This window comes from Watersipora subatra, chromosome 5 (assembly GCF_963576615.1).
Source record: "Watersipora subatra chromosome 5, tzWatSuba1.1, whole genome shotgun sequence".
Lineage (NCBI taxonomy): Eukaryota > Metazoa > Bryozoa > Gymnolaemata > Cheilostomatida > Watersiporidae > Watersipora > Watersipora subatra.
Window position 1 is genome coordinate 61346674 of NC_088712.1, and position 22043 is coordinate 61368716.

The following is a 22043-nucleotide window of genomic DNA, read 5'->3' on the forward strand; positions in this document are numbered from 1 at the left end:
TAGACTAACCCTGTCCAGAGATATAGGCGTTTAAACAAGACCATTGTTTGAAATGCTCAGATTCGAGCAGGTGCTTTATTCGCGACATATATAGCAAGCGTATATGAAAAAACCCATGAGGGATAAATACATGTATATGATCTCTTCTTTGACCAATCATCAGAACGAAATTTTTATATAGGTCTTAATAAATGTTATTGCTAGTAAAACGCGTTGTCTGTGATCTCGAAGATTCTCATTATTAGGGAATTTGTTAAATTGCTAGATTGCGCATCGACATCGCTATCTAATTTACTGAATTGGTTGACATCGTTAATTTACTATATTAGTAGATCGCTGCATAGACACATTTTATTGATGGACAACAGAATTGTAACAATTCTTCCAGTTTCAACAAAAGTGACGAAGAGTTTCATGAGCATCAGGTGGTTAAAAATTGCGGCAGACAGATAGGAGAATGGAGGTGAATCTATCTTTAACTTTGATTCTCTTAAATACATTATATACTAAACTAAAAGTACTAATTTTACTACTCATGAATACATTTACTAATTAATAAAATTATACATTTTTGCTGTCACCACTCATTGTTTCATAACTTTTTTATCGTTTCACCTAACTATTATGTTTGCTTCAAATTTTCTTAGACAGTTTTAGCTAGTAAATTAGATTTATGATTAGAATTTATGTTCACTTCTCACTTGTAAAAAGGAAAGAAAATGTATCGATCAATACTCATCTTCAACTCTCAGAAACAAAGCTTCGAATTGTTGGCTTGGCGTACTTATGCTTTTGTTAAACATTTGTTCATTTTGCAATTTTACACTCTTAATCTAACTCCTAAATTGAAAACTTTCAGCAGATACATGTTAGAACGGTATATCGATGAATGAAATATGTTGATTACATTTGTTTTATTGATTAAAGGATGTTTATGTAGCGCCAGCAGGGGTGCCAGTGTGAAAAGTGTCATACACTGAAAAGAGAGACGTGAATGTGTGCTGCACAAACTATGATATGTGGCATTCTGTTTCTCAGACTGGTGTCAAGTGTGTTGCAGAATTGCAGGAGATTACAGACCTTATAAAACCAGGTCAATTGAACGTGGCCTTTCATAATGACCGACACTACCAAGGTAAGTTTTGTAGCTAGTTGTATTTTTATTGCTAATTATTTTACTAGATTCTTATCACTTCAAAGCAACATTCAATAAGTTATTTGAAGATATTAAAAGTTTAATATTTTGTTAGTATCCAGATATGAAATGTCTGAAACCATCTGAAAAGCTGAAGGAACATGAGATGTTCAACCTGGTATGTGAAGACAAAGGAAATCATGCACCTACAGATCATTGGTATTTTGGACATACCCAGAAGGACTTATAAAAGCATAGTGGTGATCACTACCAACCTGCGTACACAACATAGTGAGCGCTACATATCCTAGGACTAAAGACAAAGAAGAATATCCAGATACGATACATACAGAGTTTGAGTTTACTGCAGTAAAGTTAATTGTCTTATTATATGAGCTGAAATTATGTGAGTGGTCACGACTTGAATGGATTTGTTTAATGAAAACTTTTTGCTGAGATGAAAATCTTTTGACTTGTAAAAACTATATAATAAAATGATAATGTTGAAGATAATGCAAAACACGATTTGCAGAACATATTGAACACATCATAGCTCGGTTGCCACCTATGCCAAAATCTGAGTTGCATTGACGAAGTATTTTTGCATAGCTCGACTCAATTCCAACAGACCAAATATTAAAAGCTACTCGAGAAATTATATGGGCCTCACTACTAAATTAAACAGGTGAGTCCACGCTACAAACCGCTAACCCGGTGCAATAATGGCTTTATTAACTCTTTACCAGAATCGGTGTGTCAATTGATTTCATAAAAATTGACACTGTTTGGCATTCACTAGTTTGGTCAACTCAAAAACCATTTGTTTGGTACTTGAATTAACTAATCAAATGTGACCAGTAAATTTTTCCTACAAATTGATACCAATAATGACTAGATAGCGTTGACTACACATGACTTTTTCAGGAATGCAGTTGGTTTCGTTGTATATTCGAACACATTATTTTCAAAGATGTGGCTCGCTTATTTTATCTAGTAACTAGTTTCCGGTGTGGTTAGGAACTGAGAACTTCGCTGATATAAAGCCCGTGATGAAATAAGTTAACTCGACGACCTAATTACTGTAGACCGGCAGAATCAGAGTCAGTACTCAGATGTTTACACAGCATTTAGAGGAAACTGATATAACAAATTTCTAATTACCTTTATTTGTGGCGTTTGAGACATTTATAATGATGTATCTGTAGCTAGATTTAAAGTTTTATTCTAGCAATCTTGAGCAAATACAAAATAAAATATATGCCAATAGAGCCACGTATAGGATTAGATTTTTATTGCAATAGTCGATGTAAATACGAGAGGTAGAGACAGGCTGTCTTACTATATACATCATTTTGGGCAAGTCTATGCAAACTTTTTTTCTGAGCGTTTTAACAGAGATAAAGTTTTGTCGATTTTAATCTTGAAACATCTTAGCAGTCAGGCCATCTCAAACCTAAAAAAAATAGCAACTGATACGATAATATCTATACTTTATGATAAAATCAACTAAAAGTTGGTGCAACTATATTTTTAAATAAGTACATACCTTCAATGTACAGCCTACCTGTAATTATTTTGTAGACTGAGATATCATATCAAAACTCAATGTCGTTACCTTCGCAAGGGCAATTAAAATCTGACCAAGCTCTGGTTGATGAGTCCAGTATTTCATAAAAGTCTCTACAAAATGTATTCTTTGTAAGTCTGTAGCCCAAAGAACGAAAAGCCTGGATGAGTAAAAGTAGGGAGAGAGCATCAAAAAGCAGCTTATAATGCTCCAATAGTAGCACGACAGCATATTAGTGATTCCTATCATTTTCCATTGAAAAAACATTTATTTGCAAATATGAAATTAAATAAGTCATTACGAATTAAACTGAAGTTTGAACTCAGGCTAGAGGCAGCAATGTACAAGCGGTGCTAGTATCTGTTATATTTACATAGTCGGTGCTGAATTTGATTGATCCTGCAGTAAATGGTGACTGACTAGCTAGTTGGTAGCTAAACTGTGCTATATTTAGTGAAAAAATCTGATCAATTATGCTTACCAGTCATAAAAATAGCTAACATTGGTAATTAAAATCAAAAGTACCTGCACTGTTGCCAAGACAGCCCATTAGCACAACAAAACATTGTTGCCTTTTGTTATTACACAAATGTATTATATTACATATATATTTTACCATCACTAGTTCACCACATCTAGTTTACTTGATTTGAGGTGATGAATTTGCTGCAACAAGATCGACGAAATGCAAAAAACCTCATTGGCTTGCATTTTAGCTTTTTCATAAATGCTTCATTTTCCTAACTTAGTGTACAGAGAAATGCAGGCTATATAGGGAAGTGACAACTCCAAAATATCATAAAAACCGTAGAAACCCTCTTGGTAGCATAATATGCTATCAAGCAAGTTTCTTTCGTAAACCTTTGTGCCAACATATGTTGGCACAAAGGTTTATGGAAGCTAATCCAGGGAGTGAAGTTAAGAAGATATCATTATCTCTCATTAGTTCATCTGTATAACCGCTTTGTTGGATGCTTCTCCAAGCTTCTAATAAAAGGAGTAACAAATATTGACATGAATTGTACCTGCTGTCAAAGAATAGCAACCTTTTAACTGCTAGAGATTCCTTTCTTTGAATCAAAATTTTGTGCATCTTCAGTTTCGGAGTAATTTATCTAAACTTAGTTCGGTGTATTAAACAGGGTATTTAAAGATGATCATATTATGATACATACATTCATGGTTCTCAGGCTACAAGCTTTTGGCTCGCAAGCATCTCACTGGTCTTTTAATTATATTGAGTAAAAATCAAAATGAAGTAAGTGTCTTACTTTGATACCCTAAGTCCAAAGATTTTAAAACAATAAATATGTAAAGATAAAATCTACTTATCATTATTTATTTTCAGAATAGTCATGTTTGTGAAGGATTGTTTTTAAAAACTTATAAAAAGTTTATGAACAGACTAGAAGTAAGCTCAGTGGTGTCTAGAATTTTTTTCACTTTTCATGAGATAGGTGGGTGCGCGGGTGGGTGCGCAAGTTGGTGCGCAGGTGGGTGCGCGGGTGGGTGTGCAGTGGGTGCGCGGGTTGGTGCACAGGTGGGTGTGCAGTGGGTGCGCGGGTGGGTGTGCGGTGGGTGCGCGAGTGGGTGTGCAGTGGATGCCCGAGTGGGTGTTTAAGATGCTGATTCTCAAAAGTGTGAAAGAGTTTGCAACCAAATATTTTAGCGATCTGGCAGAATGCACTGAACTTATTTATTTTGAGTTTAGATGAAATCAGCAAAAAATGTGGAAAAAATATCGTTTCCGCAAACTAACAGTGAGACAAAAGCGCACACAATAACAATGTAAGATCTATTAATATAGATAGGCAATAGTATAAGCATTTACATTACACACTCGTTTGTACAACACATTCAGTAGAGAAAACTATTAATTCTTTGCTAAATTTTAAAGAGCGTAGATGAAATATGCAAAGTCTAGCTGAAACATTCTTTAAATGTTATTTTGCATTTTAGAAAGCTCAATGATATTAAAAGATAGTTTTTATAGGGCTTGTCGCTACAACTAGCATGCATTTTTAGAAATCATCAGACTCAGAGCTGACAACTCCGAACTTATGCCTTAATGTAATATGACGCAATAATTGTATAAAACTACTTTAAGTGCTTTTTCTTGATTTTTTATACTGGAAATTAATTGTTTTATATTATAATTGCTACTTTTATAAGTTTGAGAGTCAAAGATGAAATATTTTTGCAGATTTGAGCAAAATAAAAACAATAGTCTTCCGTTTATGAACTAAAAGAATCATGCTTGTATTTATTCATATTAAAATGTGTACTTGTTGTATATAAAATCATAAATAGACTAGTTGCAATAGTAACAAGCTGTTTCTTCCGCGAGTTACAGCAATAATAATAATGGCTATGTTCCGCATGTAGCGATTCAACGATATAGTTGACGCCGTTTCTTTAGAATCCACTTTTTTATTACCATTTGTCCGAACAACGTTTGATGTTTGGACGTCTGTTCAAGGTGACCGTGTCTGTCTAAAGAATAACAATTTAGTCAATAGGTTGCCCTCGCCACAAACAGCGCAAGTATCATGGGTGTGTTTGATTTTCCCGCTAGAGTGTTGTACTGTAATATTTATTTGTTACTAGTACTGTTATTAATATTATACTGTACCCTATTGTAGATATAACCATATTCTACTCTCTTATGTATATTGGGATTATTTGTATGAGATTATATAGGCTGTTTAATACAGAACTCAATTTCAATGTCCAGACTTTTTCAATATCTTGACATGACCCAATATGAACAATCGGAAGTTGTCTGTCTCCGTGGAAACTTTAATGAGCCTAAATTTTCTTTAGGCTCATTAAAGTTTTGTTTCCACTTTTTCTCTTGTTTTCAACTAACTTTTTACTTTTGAACTACTAAAAGCCAACAGATGATATACTCTAGTTAGTCGTCTATTTAGTTTCACCACTCCACTCCATCATCTTACAATAATGCTTAAAAATTAACTTGCACAACATTTTGGTAAATTTTGTCAAAAACCATTGGTATTTTTTTATCATTCAGAATTGTTTTTCATGCTTGAGATGATCTGATTGTCAGTAAGATTCAAGATTAAAATTTTTAAAAAACTTGATCATTGTTATAACGCTCAGAAGTAAATACATGCAAAATGGTATCACTAGGTGCTATCATTGCTATAGTTGATATTGGCTATTGCAGTCAAGTTGCAGCATTATGCTTTTCTATTCTATCGATCTCTTTGCAACTATAGACATCATAATCACATTCTGAAACATCCTGACAGTCATACCCAATCAAACATCACAAAACAATTGCAAATGATAAGTCTTTGTGACTGCTAAAAGTTTTACTTTACAAAAAACACAAAAAGTATAAAAATAAAAACCGAAAAGCAGATCCTAATTGTGGCAACTGCAAATTACAATGTACATAATTCTTGTACATAAAATTATACATAAAATATAAACGAAAATCATGAAATAACTACATACAGTACTTATCAGCTCCTTAAAAAAACAATACGCCAAAATCCGTTCCATTTGTAATGCTATGATTCTTTATGATCATTCACATTAAATATTTATTGAGCCAGCAATGAAAGTGTGAAAGCTGCAGAGTGCGCTCAGGGGATATAACGTTGTGTTCAACGCAGGGCTAGCTCCGGCACTTTACCAGCACACCCATACCATCGTATTTTACATTGAAATTGGTAACTTGGACTATAACATTGTATTTCACTAAACAGTGTATCATCTGTTTGCTGTATGGCTTGTGAAGAAAAGAGTAGGAGTTGCGCTTTCTCTTGGCAAGTGTCAATAACTCTGGCTATCGGTTGTAATTGTAGGCAAGGGCCAATCCTAGTTGCTAGTAGTTACTACACATGCTATTGTTCATTGCTTTGCACATTTTATGAAACTATACATTGCAAGCCATGCTTTAATGTTATATTTTCTAGGCGGAAGGACCAAAATATCAAAAGGCAACCTTTAAGACGAGTGTGACGATAGAATGCTGACCACCAAGAAAGTGCTGATCTTCTGATTGCAGAGAAACTTCTACATATTCATCGATATTTCGTTTGGTCACTACAAGTCTGATAACTATAACGTCGCAGCTTCAAACAAAAAATCTAGCATTTTGTGATATTCATTGAAACATATTTATATAAATATATAATATATACTTATATACCGTATATATAATATTATAATACAATAATATAATATTATAATATATACTTATATACCGTATATATAATATTATAATACAATAATATAATATTATAATATATATAATATATAATTATATACCGTATATATTATTATATATACGGTACATAAATTTTGAAATAATCTTAATAAATGTTAACTATTTTAGGTTCCCTGTTCAATAAGTAAGTGAGAGGAAGGTGTCATGCGGTATTTGCGATGGACAGGTGCAGGGAGGGTACGTCACACAGTATACTTCCAGTTGTGCTTTGGTAGACTACATATGGCAGCAGACCTCACTCTCTCTAAAGTGGCACCAAATTGATTTATGACACAAACGCTGTGTTGGTTAGAAAACCAGGCTGTGTGTGGAAACTTTCTTTGTCCCTATTTTATTATCCCTACTGAGTGTAACCTTACAAAATGAAAAAAATCACTCGGCTTGGTTAGCAAAGAACGCCAACAATTACCTTTTTTTCCATATTTTCATTTGAATTTTTTCATTTTTCATTATTTATATACATGTATACTTTTTAAATTTTGTGTGTCTGTGTATGTCCAGCTATGGCTAGTTAATTCTTAAAATAAAGAATCCATATTTCAGAAGATTTGATCGCAGACCCTACCAATAACCAGTCCAATCTCTTGCCAATTAAGCCACACCAGCTTGATGGTTTCATTAGGCAATATAGGTATGTCATTATACGAGTGCAAATAAGCTACTGCTCTCCGTTATGGCGCATGGATAGAAATAGCGTAATTTTATCCGTGCTCAATCCTGAGAGCAAGTAGTTAGCTCTCGTTAGTAAGTTTACTCAAATTAGCCATTGGCAATTTGCCAGGCTATTAATGAGTGGCAGGCAACTAAACTTTATGTCATTGTTTATAAGCTAACCTTTAATACCTGTGCAACGCCGGACATTTCACTAGTTTTTATATAAACATATTAACCAAAGTGATAAAGTCATGACCAGATGAATCTCAATCAGCAGTACCTTCATCTTCCTTTTATTGTGACAAGTAGTTGTCTTCTCTTTTGATCCAAGAAGTACCTATGAATATTACCAACTGAAGACAATAAATCAATCAGTACAGATACATGCTTCAAAACACAAACCTGATTGGACAAAAGAGGCAGCAGAAAGAATTTGTGAAATTCACGTCTTATTCTGGAGGAAGAATGCAGCCCAGACAAAAGTATGCATGTTTGTTAAGATTAGCCACCTACTTTGGGACTGGGTTAGTGGGTTATCCGAGCAATAAAACTTCACAGTAGCTGGAAAAGTAATGTGTGTCGCAGAGAAGGGAGTTGTCTTGCAAGTATGCAAACACAACAGTATCCTGGAGAAATAGGTCAAAGGTTAGAAAGTGTGATATTAGTGGGTCATTTGCTTTAGTTTTATTTAACTTGTATAAATAATAGAAAAACATGCAAAATCTTCCAATAATTAATAACTGTATTTTGCTAATTAATAACTTTTAATCAAAGTGGTTCTTTGTTCAACTCGATCTGACACTTCAACATTTATAAAAAAATGTTTAACAAAAAAGATAAGGTCGATGGCATTAATGTCGCTTTTCCCGAAGAGTGCAAATTATAAGCAATATTAGCAACATTTTGCATGTAAAAGGGTTACATTCATTTCCCCAAAATTCTAACGAGCTAGTCAAAAAATACAGCGCAACCTTTTTGTGGAACTTTAGCTGTAATAATATGCTACTGTGAGAGAAAGGCTGAAATTTGCATCGCCATAGGTTGTTTAAATAACAGTTTCACGGTATACTGCATGGTGCTCAGCGGATTAGCAGCACGTTGTACAAAAGCCAGCGCATGTCAAACAAATTTATAATCAGTTTTGGTCTAAATCCTAGCATAAAAAAATTGTTATAGTGAGCACTCATGTAGCATAAATTCCACTGAACACAAAAATTGAGTACTTAAAGTTTTTGCTTTGCATTATGTAAAAAATTCCATATAATGTAAAGCTCCAAGTCGGTGCAAGTTCTCAAGTTCGATTTAAATAACGAGAGTCTCATAGTTAGTTTTGCAAAATATCATTTTCTCTTTTGTCGCTTTTGGGAGATACAATGATATATAGGATAATCTTTATTATACACGTATACTAGTACCCTGGCAGTCTAGATAACAACTAGCTGCATAATTATTCAAAAATACCTAAAACAGTCGATCAGTGCAGGTGTTAGAGTGTCCATATACCGATCTGAATGCTACGAGTTGGAGTCTTGACTCCTGGTTTCATCTAGCCATGGCTTCTGAAAAACGGTTGAACAGACAGAAACCTGTCTTGATAGCAAATGAATATCTGTGTTTTACATCATTTTAGACCTTCAATTTTTTCTTTCTAAAAGTAGGAAAAAAACTGATTTAAATTGAAATTGAAGGTGTGCGGTTTTTTTACCTTGACATAAAATTACGGTAATCACAAACACTAAAGCGAGTGAAAGTGATAATAAAATGAGAGAAGTTTCCAATACAAACTAACAATACTATTGCTACTGTTCGGTCGCTAGATTAAAAAGTTACGGTTAGCTTTTTTCAATTTGAAGGACCAATGGGGTGAGTTTAGGAAGGTCATTGAATGCAATGAACTATGTAATTTACAGGTATTTTACTGTTCAAACAACGGATTTCCCTCTAGCTTAAACATTCTCAGAACTCTTGAGAACCAATATTTACGCTGTAGGAGACTTTACTGTAATGGAAAAGCTATTAAAACTCGCCCGTGTCATACCCCAATTAAGATCAAGTTCCTAGTGTCACTGGTTACTCGTACATCACACAGGAGGATTACAAGATTGCTAGTTATGATTTTATGATAAGAGCTGTGAAAGTCTTATCTATAGCTTCTGAACCAAAGTTCAATTCCCATTCAAGATTGAACTGTAGTACACACACAATATATACAGTAACATGGCCGAACATGTGCTGGGGTAAGCGGTAAGGAAATAACAAACCTCATGCCTTTTACGAAGGAAAAGAATAAATCAAATTTTAAAAACTTTATGCATGTTTTAAAGATTGCGGCTCATTGGCTCATCAACCAACTTATTCCGACTATGATACTGTAAACATTACAGACTATTATTTACGAAGCACTCAAAACTTGATAGCAGCTTACCAACGATTTGAGGAATTGACTTGTCACCTAGTGAAAGAAAACTCAAAATATATGTGAGTAAAAGATGTGAGAAAAACAGAGGATTTTAATAGATCCTGTGAGGTAGATTAGCAGTCAATGTAAAGCTATTTCTTGTTTACTAGTCACACAAATAAAACTCGATTCACAACATAAGTTTTTACACTTGCACTATTTGCAGTCATGCTAGGACATCTTTCTTCTAGTTTACTTGTGCCGAACAAGTTTATGTTTAGCAAGTAAATATGGACTTTGCCCCAAATGTAGAGGGCAGCCATTTATTATAACAAAAATAAATGTTTACTGCATGAGGTTACTACATGACCAGTCATCAGGACAGACTTGGGTTGAAATGTTGTACCACATTGTTATCGGTTTACTAGCTGTAGTATTCTCTCTAACAGCTGCCGCTAGCCGACCTCAATTCTACACTGCTGCTGTCTATGACCATGCTATCACCTTCAATACTTATAAAGCGACCAACAGATCAGCTGCCCTTGCCATAATGAGCAAAAATCTGGATATCTTAGAAGTACAGATGACTGAGGCAAAGTTGCAGGTAAATTAATACTCCTCTTCTTAGCTGAAGTTTGTGAAAGTGCTATGGTTTCAAATAGCTGTGACAGATTCCGAGTGTAATCCTTCTGGATACAACCATTCACTTTATGAATCAATTTATGCTACTTCCTTTTCCCTTTGAGTGATAAATGCAGTTTTTAAGTAAAAGCAAAGCAAGTTATTTTATTCTTAAAATATAATGTGAAGCAGAGATTCAACGTGTTGCTTGAAGCAGCTAACGAAGGCCTTTCCTATAATAGCTGTAGTTGAAGTTAATTAGCCTGCTTGTTATGTTGGAAATAAAATTGTATGAAAGGTTCACGCGTGACCCGGCTAGCCCGTGGTTCACGAACTATGGTTCCATGGTACTGGTAGTCCTCAAGCTCACGTCATTTTTAAGATAGAAACGGCGAAAATCTGCTAGTCAAGCAAGTTTTGGAACTCACTTGCTACTAGAAAGTTCTAGAAAGTTGCTACTAGCAAGCTATTCCCTTTTAAGCATTTTCCATAGTTCAGTCGTTCTTGTTTCAATTTGAAAAGTTTTGAATGAGTCGCTATGACCTTGGACATAGAAATCTTTATTTATTTAACAAAGCGCCCGCGTAAATCCGCATTATGAGAATGTTCGCTGAAACGCTTATCATATGGTAACTAAATGTGTGGTAGACCTAAATTAATGCTGACCGCTTGTAGGGAGCTGATATATTTGTATTTCCTGAGTACGGACTGTACGGCAGCCTAGATGGAAGAGCCAGTGCAAGCATGTTCTCGGAATTTATCCCAGAGCCGTCCATTGTGACTCCTTATTGCCCAAGTCTGAACAGCTCCATTCCAGCTGGACCGGAAGTGCTTTATCGTCTGAGCAGTTTGGCTAGAGCAAACCAAATGTACCTGGCAGTAAACATGGCTGATCAGCAGCCATGTTTAGGTAAGCATTTCTACTGTCCTTCTAATGGCCACTATCAGTATAACACGGAGGTGGTGTTTAATAGAAAAGGCTGTCTCATAGCCAAGTACCACAAGCGAAATCTCTTTGAGGTAGAAAAGCTGATGTGGGATGTTCCAGAGGTTGAGTATTCTTACTTCGATACAGAGTTTGGAAGGTTTGGCTTGATGGTGTGTTTTGATGCAGTGTTCAAAGAACCAGCGATAACTCTCGTTGAGGACTATGGTGTAACTGATGTAATATTTTCTACCGCCTGGATGAACGTCTATCCTCACTACCTCTCTGTTGCCTACCATTCTGGATGGGCGAGAAACCTTGGTGTGAATTTCCTTGCTTCTAATATTCATTATCCTAAAGGTCGGTTGGTAGGGAGTGGAATTTATGGTCCTGAAGGAGTTATCGAATTTGTATTTAACACTACTAAACAATTTGGTACCCTCCTGGTAGCAGAAGTTCCAGTCGTTCAAAAATTGGAAGCATTTGCAGAACATTCAGAGTCTCGAGTCTCTGTTCAGCTTCCTTTTCAGAATAAAACATTTTCCTTGGAAATATTTGGAGATCTTTTTACGTTTACCGCTCTCACCGGTCTAAGTGGTAACGTTGCTCTGTCCCATGGAGAGGTTCATTGTAATCTTGATTTCACCAGAACTTCTACAGCTGATGAATATGCTCTTGGAGCGTTTGATGGCATGCACACCCTTGAAGGAGAGTACTATTTCGAAATATGTTTGCTCGTGCGATGTACAGACAACTACACTGACTGTAACACATTGGTCACTAACGAAACAGTTACAGAATTTACTTTCTTTTCTCTTTTCGGTTCTATGCAGACGCAGTATGTTTTCCCTGAAGTTGTCACACCAGACACAAATTTTACTACTGACTGGATATTCACTAAGGAAGGCAGAGAAAACAAGATCACTGGTAAAAATAAGATGATTTCATCAGCTGTGCTAATGGGTCGCAACTTTGATAAAGACCCCTTTAGAAGACAGCTAACGATTAATGAGATTGCACTGACAATATTTGATGATGAGCCTGGAACGACACCGGCAGCAGGTGCTCAACACAGGATTGACATTTGTTTGCTCTTTTATGGAGTCATTCTTCTTTTAGCTATACAGAAACGTATTATATATTGAGCTGCAAAAAAGCATTTTCATTTTTGTCCTTTATATCTAAGTGAAAAATCCTATAATTTTCAGATTATAAAAACTGAAAGTGTTTTAAAAGTTCAGTAGCTTTGATGTTAATACAAACCAGTTTATGACAAAGAGATTTGGTTTTGTATTCACTACACAATATCTGTCAATTTGACCTAGAAGAAACTCGTAACTAACCCTATTGCAGTAGCTCACAGCATGACTCATGCCAATAACTATGTTTTAACCTCTCAGCTCCATCCTTGTAATTAATTATTTCGATGATGTAGAGTTCAGAGTTTAAAAACCATAAAGCTTTAGAGTTAGAAAACGGACATTTTTTTAAAAGTTTTATAGACATTTTTTCACAGTTTCAACTTAGAAAACGCTATGACAATGGCGGCTATTACGTCGTCCGATCTTTCTGAAGAGTTTTGTCATCATTCATGAAAACGCTTTACAGTCATCAGGTAAAATTGTAAACCACTTTATAGACAAGTCTGAGAACAATAGATAGGATGTAGGCCTTGGTGATTTTTAATCAGAGTGTACATTTGATGATTGTGACAATCGATCTTCTCAGGTACATCATCATTAAAATCATTTCAACCACAACAGCAACAACAAAAAGGTTGGTTTTTATTGATGTAACTGAGTCATTATTTGTACTGTTTTGTGGACAGTTTAGCACTGATCACTTTCTATTATGGGTTCGTAAAAACCAAAAAATATTAAAGTGGCCGCAAATGAAGGTGTCATTCAAATAAAGGGTGCATTGCATTTTTCAACCATTGTTCTGTGGTGGCGGTGTATCAGAGGTGGTGTTCAAATAAAAGTGGCATTAAATAGAGATTTTATAGTACATGCACAATAATCCTGAAAACCTGCAAGATGGTTTATTAGAGCAAGTGGTAGGGTGAGGTGGGTAGTGGCAAAGCATAATGCCATGGGTTCAAATCCTGTTTGATACAATCTTTTTCTCAGCGAAATTTGGCTTCGGATGGACAGACACTGCCCTTATAATAACCAAGATTACATGATTTGCATAGTGTAAAGGCATCTTATTACAGTTATTATAATTATGTAGTTCCTAGTCAAACCATTCACTGATAAATACTAAATGGATGCACCTTTTGATTTATCTTTATGAATGTCTTCGCCGTTTTTTTTTCATATGCATATGCAAAGGCTGGCAGAAACATTGCACATGTCAGAGTCATTGCGCGCTGAACATATCGTCAGTGTAAGTAGTAAAACTAGCCTTTGTCCCTCTATCTAGTATTATGTCAGATTAAGATTGACTGTTTGGTTCAATATCACTTTGAGTCATTGTTAATCATCATGTTAGTTCCGCGTGACCAGCTCAGGTCTAGCGGCTATGATTAGAAGCCTGTCTGTGAGAACTTACTGATATTTGTAAGAGTATAATCTTCATGAGATTGTATAATCATAATACGCTTGTATTTGAGTGACAAACATAGAACCAGTAAATGCAAAATGCATAAAAACAGCCAACATTTGAACATATGCAACAAAAAGGTCATGGTTATCCTAAAACAAGGGTAGACCTGTCATTCTTTACGAATCTTGAGTATCATATTTAGCCTGAGGGCAGACTACTAACAATCTAGCCACAGCCTGAGAATGCAAGACTTTTATAAGTTTATGGCGCTATGACTGGTAGTTAAAGGGAAGATTATTAGATTTCCATTTTCGATTTTGAACTCAGTTTTAATATCAACCGTGTTGTCAGTGAGAAGCTCTGATTACCATTGGGAAGGGTAGCCATGTTGCTGATTATCATAGGAATAACCGTGAGAATGATGGTAGCCTGCAATATATAGTAGATAAAATAGATGGAATAACTTGTGGTTAAAATGTAGGGTGAGCATAAAATGATGGTTTCCAAGGAGTTATCATCTCATTATAGTTACAATGAGGCAGGTTACCAATTGAAGCAGAAGGAGGGAGAGGGAGGGAAAGGAGAGGGAGAGGTAGGAAGAGGGGAGGGAGAGTGAGAGAGGGAGAGGGAGGGGGGAGCGAGAGGGGGAGGAAGAGAGAGAGAGAGGAAGAGGCAGGGAGAGGAAGGGAGAGGGAGAAAAAGAAATGAAAAAAAGGGGGAGCAGAGTCAGTGATGAAAAAGAGACAGAGGCGGGGAGAAAGGGAGAGATAATGAGAGAGAGAGAGATGGTGAGACAGAAGACAGAGAAAAAGAAAGAGGATGAAATGGAGAAATTAAGATAAGGCATATTTTACAAAAATTCGTTTTGATATCTGCGTGACATAGTCATTACTAATGATTTTTCTGGTGAAAGAGATATTTGCAATAAATTGTAGATGATTTGCTATTGGATACTCTCAAACTAACTCAGGAAGTAAACATGTAAGAATAAGATGCAGTTTCCAATCTCATCTTCGCAACATTCTCAAAATCCGTCTCTCCCTAATTTTAATATTTGACAAGCCTAATCAGGCGTTAATCAGGTTGTTAGTCAGGTCGCATCTTGCACCCATGGCGACATGGGGATTGTAAATAAGAAATACTGATGCTATAAACTCACAGGCGTTATAGTGCTGGCACTTTTCCGTCTCAAAAGAAGCGCCTTCACAATCAGCTCCTCCATTTGCTGGGGCTGGGTATGTACATGACCTTGACCTCACTCTATAGCCTTCTCCGCATTCGCCTGAGCAAGATGACCAGCTGTCCCAGCTACTCCAGCTTCCGTCAACTGAGTCAGATATAACATAAATTAACTCGCTATCTTAACCGCTTTGTTTTCATGACGCGGTTCCTCTGCAAGTTTACATCAACCGCAAGATGAAATTAACAAAAATCTGCAAGTCAAGCGAGTTTTGTTATTCACAAGTTTTCACTGAATGTTGCATGCTTGCGAGAGATGGAAATGCCAATTGTGAATAATACGCAATAAATGCCATGCAAGCTACTCCGTTTGAAAGGTCTTTTACATTTCAGTCATTCCTATTTCTATTTGAGAAGTCCCAAATTCATCGCTGTGACTACTGGCATAGAAACTCTTATCTTTTTCACAATGCGCCTGTGATAATCCTGTGATAATCCTGTGATAATCGACAACATGCAAATTTCCATTGAAACATTTATCACATGGCAACTCAACTTGCACACAAATCCAAGTCCAAATCCACATCATCAGCATCATGAATAAATGCCAACACATTTTAATGTTGTGTTAGACTCAGAACAATAATTGTTTGTTATGGACTAACTTTGTTATGGAATGTCAGTTTCACCTCCCACCCGCCAATGCATGATTCACAGGCTAACTTAAAACCTATACCATAGCAATAAAATAGAATCCTGTAGCCTGAGTGTACCTGGGCATGCAGAGGCGTGGCAGTAAGTAGAGTCTTTGTCAGAACCATAGCAGTCGTCTCCTCCGTAAGCTGGTGCTGGGCTATCACAAGATCTGTGTCTAGTTTTAGTTCCTTGGCCACATTCGACTGAACAGTATCCGTATGGACCCCACTCTGACCAGTTTCCATCAACTAAAATTAGTTTTTCAGTTAGATGACAGTGTGATGGCGGATAGTGTGTTAGGCGATGCCTTGAGCTTCTTGTACAGTAAAGACGTTGCATATATTCACGCTCAACACACACGCATTCCTATGATTACTGGCTAATAACCAGATTGTAAAAAAATAGAAATAATAAAATAATAATATATAATTATGAAATAATACCAAAAAATATATATATAGTCAAAATTACGTAATCAACGAACTGAATTCAAAGCTACAATCTATATATGGCTTTGAGAAAGTTGTACTGTTTGACAATTGTTCCCCCACTATCTCGGTAGACGCTTGGTTAAGAATTGGTTATGTCAAAATAAACTGATACTAGTTGATAACCAAGATTTAACTGTACCAGAAAAAAGACAGTTTTATTTTGCTGAAGGGTTATCATGGATCTACTATACAAGCAATGAACAGCATCTTACCAGGGCAGTATTGCTCGTTACAAGATGTTGTCTCAGAGCTGTCACCTTCACAGTAGGCACCTCCATGCGCTGGTGAAGGGTAGGTACAGGTTCTCTCTCTGCTTTTCTCACCTCCGCCACAAGAGACTGAGCACGCGCTGTACGCTGACCAAGCTGACCAGCCTCCATCCACTACACCGGCAAGGAGTACGAAGTTGCAAATTCATTCATGGAGGCAGCCTGATGAATCTTATTGGCAGTAAAACAGCTTTTTTAGTTGTTTAATTCAAAGCAACAGACGGGAAAGTACCACTTTGTAATTGTCAGTCTATAAACTGGTCGACTTTTAACAATATTAATGAGTATGAAACTGTGCGTATTGAGGTTGTAAGAAATGGTGCAGAAAAATGTTGTGTTTTTAAAAGCAGCATTATCAGCAAAGGCAGCGATATTATTGTGTCACCTTCATACTCGAACTGAACTGTTGGGTGTTGTTAGATAATGGGTGAGTCATCAAATAGAGCCCAACTGATATAAAAGGCACTAACCAGGGCAGTATTGTTCATTGCAAGATACTGTCTCAGTGCTGTCACCGTAACAGTAGGCACCTCCATATGCTGGTGAAGGGTAGGTACAAGTTCTCTCTCTGCTTTTCTCACCTCCTCCACAAGAGACTGAGCACGCGCTGTATGCTGACCAGGCTGACCAGCCTCCATCCACTGAAATTAAAGACTATTCGGTATGGGCTTCATGAAAAAAGCCATATTAATATTAACAGTGAAATAAAGTACTTTTATAATAAAAATCGTGCATTAAAAGTACTTGTCCAAAAGTTTGTATTTTGTGTAAAACTCAACTGACATAAGTATATTACCATTCTTTAAATAAAAAATGTAGTTTTGCAAGAAAATATTTAATTGTTCAAAACATTGTTTTCATAGTACAGCCTAGCTGAAAACATCCTTTTGAAGACTAATTGTGCTCAGCAAGGCTTGTATCTCATACCAGGGCAATGGTTGGAGTTACACACTCTTGTTTCTGACTCCTCTCCGAGACACCCTCTGTACTCCCCATAGACATGGTAAGGTCGCTCGCATTCTCTTGTCCTGCTCTGGTATCCACCTCCACAAGTCTTGCTGCAGCTTGACCACTCTGCCCAGTAGCTCCAATGTCCATAGGCTACAGCATAAATAGTAATATGAACAGAAGCATCTAGAATCAAAGCAGATTTTTCAAAAAAGTTTCATAATTAAGTTAGCGTGCTATGATGGCGGAGACAGAAACTCTGAGAGTCTACATGTATGTTTACAGGCTGGTTTGACAGACCAACGATAGATAATCCATTTTGTTTTAATTTTATTTAAATTCTGTTTTAAATACGCTTGTCAGTATTTTTCTCATGCAATCAAATTTGTTTCTATCTTTTGATTCTCTACAAGACACAAACAACAGCGATATTAGCAGAAATACAATACCTGCTGGGTGTTGGTGTGCGTATCCAGCATGTACTCCATTTGCCGCGAGACCTGCAATCATATATAAACTAAGTTGCTTTGTAATCCTGCTGAATCGCTTTCAATTTTTAAATTAAGTTTTCTGACCTGGTCATCATGCTAACTAATAATCTTAATTGACCTACTAGACTCTAACTGATCTCAAGTTTATGCTTTGTAGCAAAATTTAATTTCACAGCAGTTTGCACACTCGGACAGAAGGCTTCAAACTTCATCAAAAGTACATGTACTTTAGTTACTAGAATTCCAAATCGACTTACCAATGAATGATGCAACCACCAGAGTGATGATTAACTGAACCATGATCTAAAACAAGCAAAATACATATAATATACATCACACCTTTATGCCTACAGTGTACGAGTTTTATTGGTGGCATTACAAAAATAAAAATAATTTTCTGTTGCAACATTGCTAACTAGTAAAATATCTACACGTTAGATTCGACACATACATGTAGAACACATATATACACAGTAGATACTACACATATATATAGAGCACATAGATACACTGTAGATACTACACATACATGTAGAACACATATATACACTGTACATACTACAAATATATGTAGAGCACATAGATACGCTGTAAATACTACACATACATGTAGAACACATAGATGCACTGTAGATACTACACATGCATGTAGAACACATATACACACTGTAGATACTACACATATATGTAGAACACACATATACACTGTAGATACTACACATATATGTAGAACACATATATACACTGTACATACTACAAATATATGTAGAGCACATAGATACACTGTAAATACTACACATACATGTAAAACACATAGATACACTGTAGATTTTAAACATACATGTAGAATACATAGATGCACTGTAGATTCTACACATGCATGTAGAACACATAGATGCACTGTAGATACTACACATACATGTAGAACACATAGATACACTGTACATACTACTCATACATGTAGAACACATAGATACACTGTAGATTCTACACATATATGTAGAGCACATAGATACACTGTACATACTACTCATACATGTAGAACACATAGATACACTGTAGATACTAAACATACGTGTAGAACACATAGATACACTGTAGACTCTACTCATACATGTAGAACACATAGATACACTGTAGATTCTACACATGCATGTAGAACACATAGATACCCTGTACATACTACACATGCACGTAGAACACATAGATGAACTGTAGATTTTAAACATACACATAGAATACATAGATACACTGTAGATTCTACACATATATGTAGAGCACATAGATACACTGTACATACTACTCATACATGTAGAACACATAGATACACTGTAGATACTAAACATACGTGTAGAACACATATATACACTGTAGATACTACACATATATGTAGAACACATATATACACTGTAGATACTACACATATATGTAGAACACATATATACACTGTACATACTACAAATATATGTAGAGCACATAGATACACTGTAAATACTACACATACATGTAGAACACATAGATGCACTGTAGATACTACACATGCATGCAGAACACATATACACACTGTAGATACTACACATATATGTAGAACACATATATACACTGTAGATACTACACATATATGTAGAACACATATATACACTGTACATACTACAAATATATGTAGAGCACATAGATACACTGTAAATACTACACATACATGTAGAACACATAGATACACTGTAGATTTTAAACATACATGTAGAATACATAGATGCACTGTAGATTCTACACATGCATGTAGAACACATAGATGAACTGTAGATACTACACATGCATGTAGAACACATAGATGCACTGTAGATACTACACATACATGTAGAACACATAGATACACTGTAGATTCTACACATGCATGTAGAACACATATATACACTGTACATACTACACATGCACGTAGAACACATAGATGAACTGTAGATTTTAAACATACACATAGAATACATAGATACACTGTAGATACTACACATACATGTAGAACACATATATACACTGTAGATTTTACACATTTTGAGCCTTCTAAATATTCTAATACTTTCTAAACTGACATCTGATAGGCTTGGCTCAAAGCTATCTGGTTAAATTATATAAAAACAGTAGAAACCTCGTCTAATTCAAATCGGCCCATTATTTTAGAACACCAAAGCAGTTGCTTTGATTTTTAAAAATAAATGGCATTAAAACTATGAAGCTGTCAAACTAGATATACAAGCGTAATGAAATCATAAAAACTTGCAGGAAGCTCTGTAAACAGCTGCCAATATTTTTAACTGCGCTGTCGCTGTGTCAACCAAGAGCACTCAGTAGTTTTTATCAGCTTTTCAAAAACACTAATGATCATTCATTTGCCTGTTAGTAGCTTATTTTAAAAAGTAAATAGCAACAATTAACAGTACTTAGGGTTTTTATGGATGCTTATTAATTAAAACCTACTCTAGGCGTTTTAGCTAACATGTCTTAGTAAACAAGTTCTTGACATTACTTAGTAAACCTAAAATATGTTGTCAACTTAGTTCTAAATTTTTATACATTTGAATGAAGCAAAAACAAAAACATGATAATCTAAATTTTTTTAGTTATTGCTGATCAATTTTGAAAATGACTGCAAATAAAACAGCTGTTGCCACACGCTGAACTCGATGTAAATCTGCAGAAGGTAGTTTAGAGTACAAACATTTTTAAGCTTGTCAAAAAAACTCAAATGGTGTGCATTTTAATTTAAATATACACATCTTCAAAGTTTATGCACAGCATGAAAAATGAATAAAGATGACAATACAAGCACTTAGAAACTTACTGATTGTTTGGATGAACTCACAAGCACCTGTCAACAGTGTCAGCTTCATAATTTCAGCTTGTTTATATAGGACCGCTGTTAGATGCCAAATAAGATAACCCAATGATGAACTGAAATTAATGTGTGGAAGTGTTTTATTGTCTTCCACAGTGCAGATCAGTTATAGCTAATCAATCACTAATAGCTGGCAATCAATTCCTTTGAACACTTCATAAACTTTTATAGGTTGAAAAAATCCTTAAGATTTTTTCTATCACTTGAGCCGGGCAAGACAGCTGTCAGTTTATCAAATTCCAATGTTTGTAACACTTTAAAAATATTTTAATAACCATATAAATTTGAGTGTTGGCAGCACTCTGTTGATTTACTCCGTAGATAGGATCTTTGCCGTAGGAAAGCAGTCGCTTGTAAAAAAAAGGTAATAATTCCTTTTGACTATTTCGAACAGCCAAAGAAAGTAAATGGAAGTGAAATTGAATTATGAAACAAAATAAAAGTGAATTGAATATCTAAATGCTGACAACTCTTTAAAAGTGATTTAAGCACTTTCATAATAAAGTTTCAACTTGGGAAATTATTGGTATCTCAGACATTAGCATTAAAATACAATTGTGTGGATGTTTTTGGTTGAAGACTGCACATGTCACATTAAGTATTTAATAATTAAATACTTAATGTGACAAAATTAATTTATTCAGATGCTAATATTCATGTGGTATACAAGTATTGCTGTAAGAATGCACTGTAAATAGTTTAATTAGCGCTTTAGCCCAAAAACCTACATGTATGCCTCATTAAAATACTGCTAGCAACTGCAATTACATTAAAACAAAGACATTTTGTAAAATGTATGTGTAGAAGCATAAGTTATATACAAGAAAATAAATTAAAAAGGCTATAATAAAAAACTGTTTTTTATTACATTACTTTGGAGACAACCAAACAGAGGTGAAGGTCGTTAAAGAGCTGCTCAACTTAGCCTAACATAAGCGAGGTAGATTTTGAATTGAAGTACCTTGTATAAG

The 22043-nt window shown here is 35.4% G+C and overlaps 2 protein-coding genes across 2 annotated transcripts; one reads left to right on the forward strand and one right to left on the reverse strand.

Moving 5' to 3' along the window:
- The first annotated feature begins 10369 nt into the window (after positions 1-10369).
- LOC137396421 (pantetheinase-like) lies at positions 10370-12918 on the forward strand. Its single transcript, XM_068082697.1, has 2 exons — positions 10370-10619; positions 11312-12918. Exons 1-2 carry the CDS (start codon positions 10413-10415, stop codon positions 12704-12706), a joined length of 1602 nt encoding a protein of 533 aa, XP_067938798.1. The 5' UTR covers positions 10370-10412; the 3' UTR covers positions 12707-12918.
- Positions 12919-14151: 1233 nt separating this feature from the next.
- Positions 14152-21042, reverse strand: LOC137396577 (coadhesin-like). The gene is made up of 9 exons (XM_068082889.1): positions 21019-21042; positions 18440-18485; positions 18141-18191; positions 17671-17844; positions 17214-17384; positions 16687-16857; positions 16061-16231; positions 15268-15435; positions 14152-14537 (listed from the first exon to the last, which is right to left on the reverse strand). Exons 2-9 carry the CDS (start codon positions 18480-18482, stop codon positions 14473-14475), a joined length of 1014 nt encoding a protein of 337 aa, XP_067938990.1. The 5' UTR covers positions 18483-18485; positions 21019-21042; the 3' UTR covers positions 14152-14472.
- Positions 21043-22043: the final 1001 nt, after the last annotated feature.

Coding starts and splice junctions, on each gene's coding strand:
- LOC137396421 (XM_068082697.1), top strand. CDS start 10,413: ATGTTGTACCACATTGTTATCGGTTTACTAGCTGTAGTATTCTCTCTA. Junction 10,620..11,311: donor TGACTGAGGCAAAGTTGCAG/GTAAATTAATAC, acceptor GACCGCTTGTAG/GGAGCTGATATATTTGTATT.
- LOC137396577 (XM_068082889.1), bottom strand. CDS start 18,482: ATGGTTCAGTTAATCATCACTCTGGTGGTTGCATCATTCATTG. Junction 17,845..18,140: donor CGCACACCAACACCCAGCAG/GTATTGTATTTC, acceptor TTTATGCTGTAG/CCTATGGACATTGGAGCTAC. Junction 17,385..17,670: donor TAACTCCAACCATTGCCCTG/GTATGAGATACA, acceptor CTTTAATTTCAG/TGGATGGAGGCTGGTCAGCC.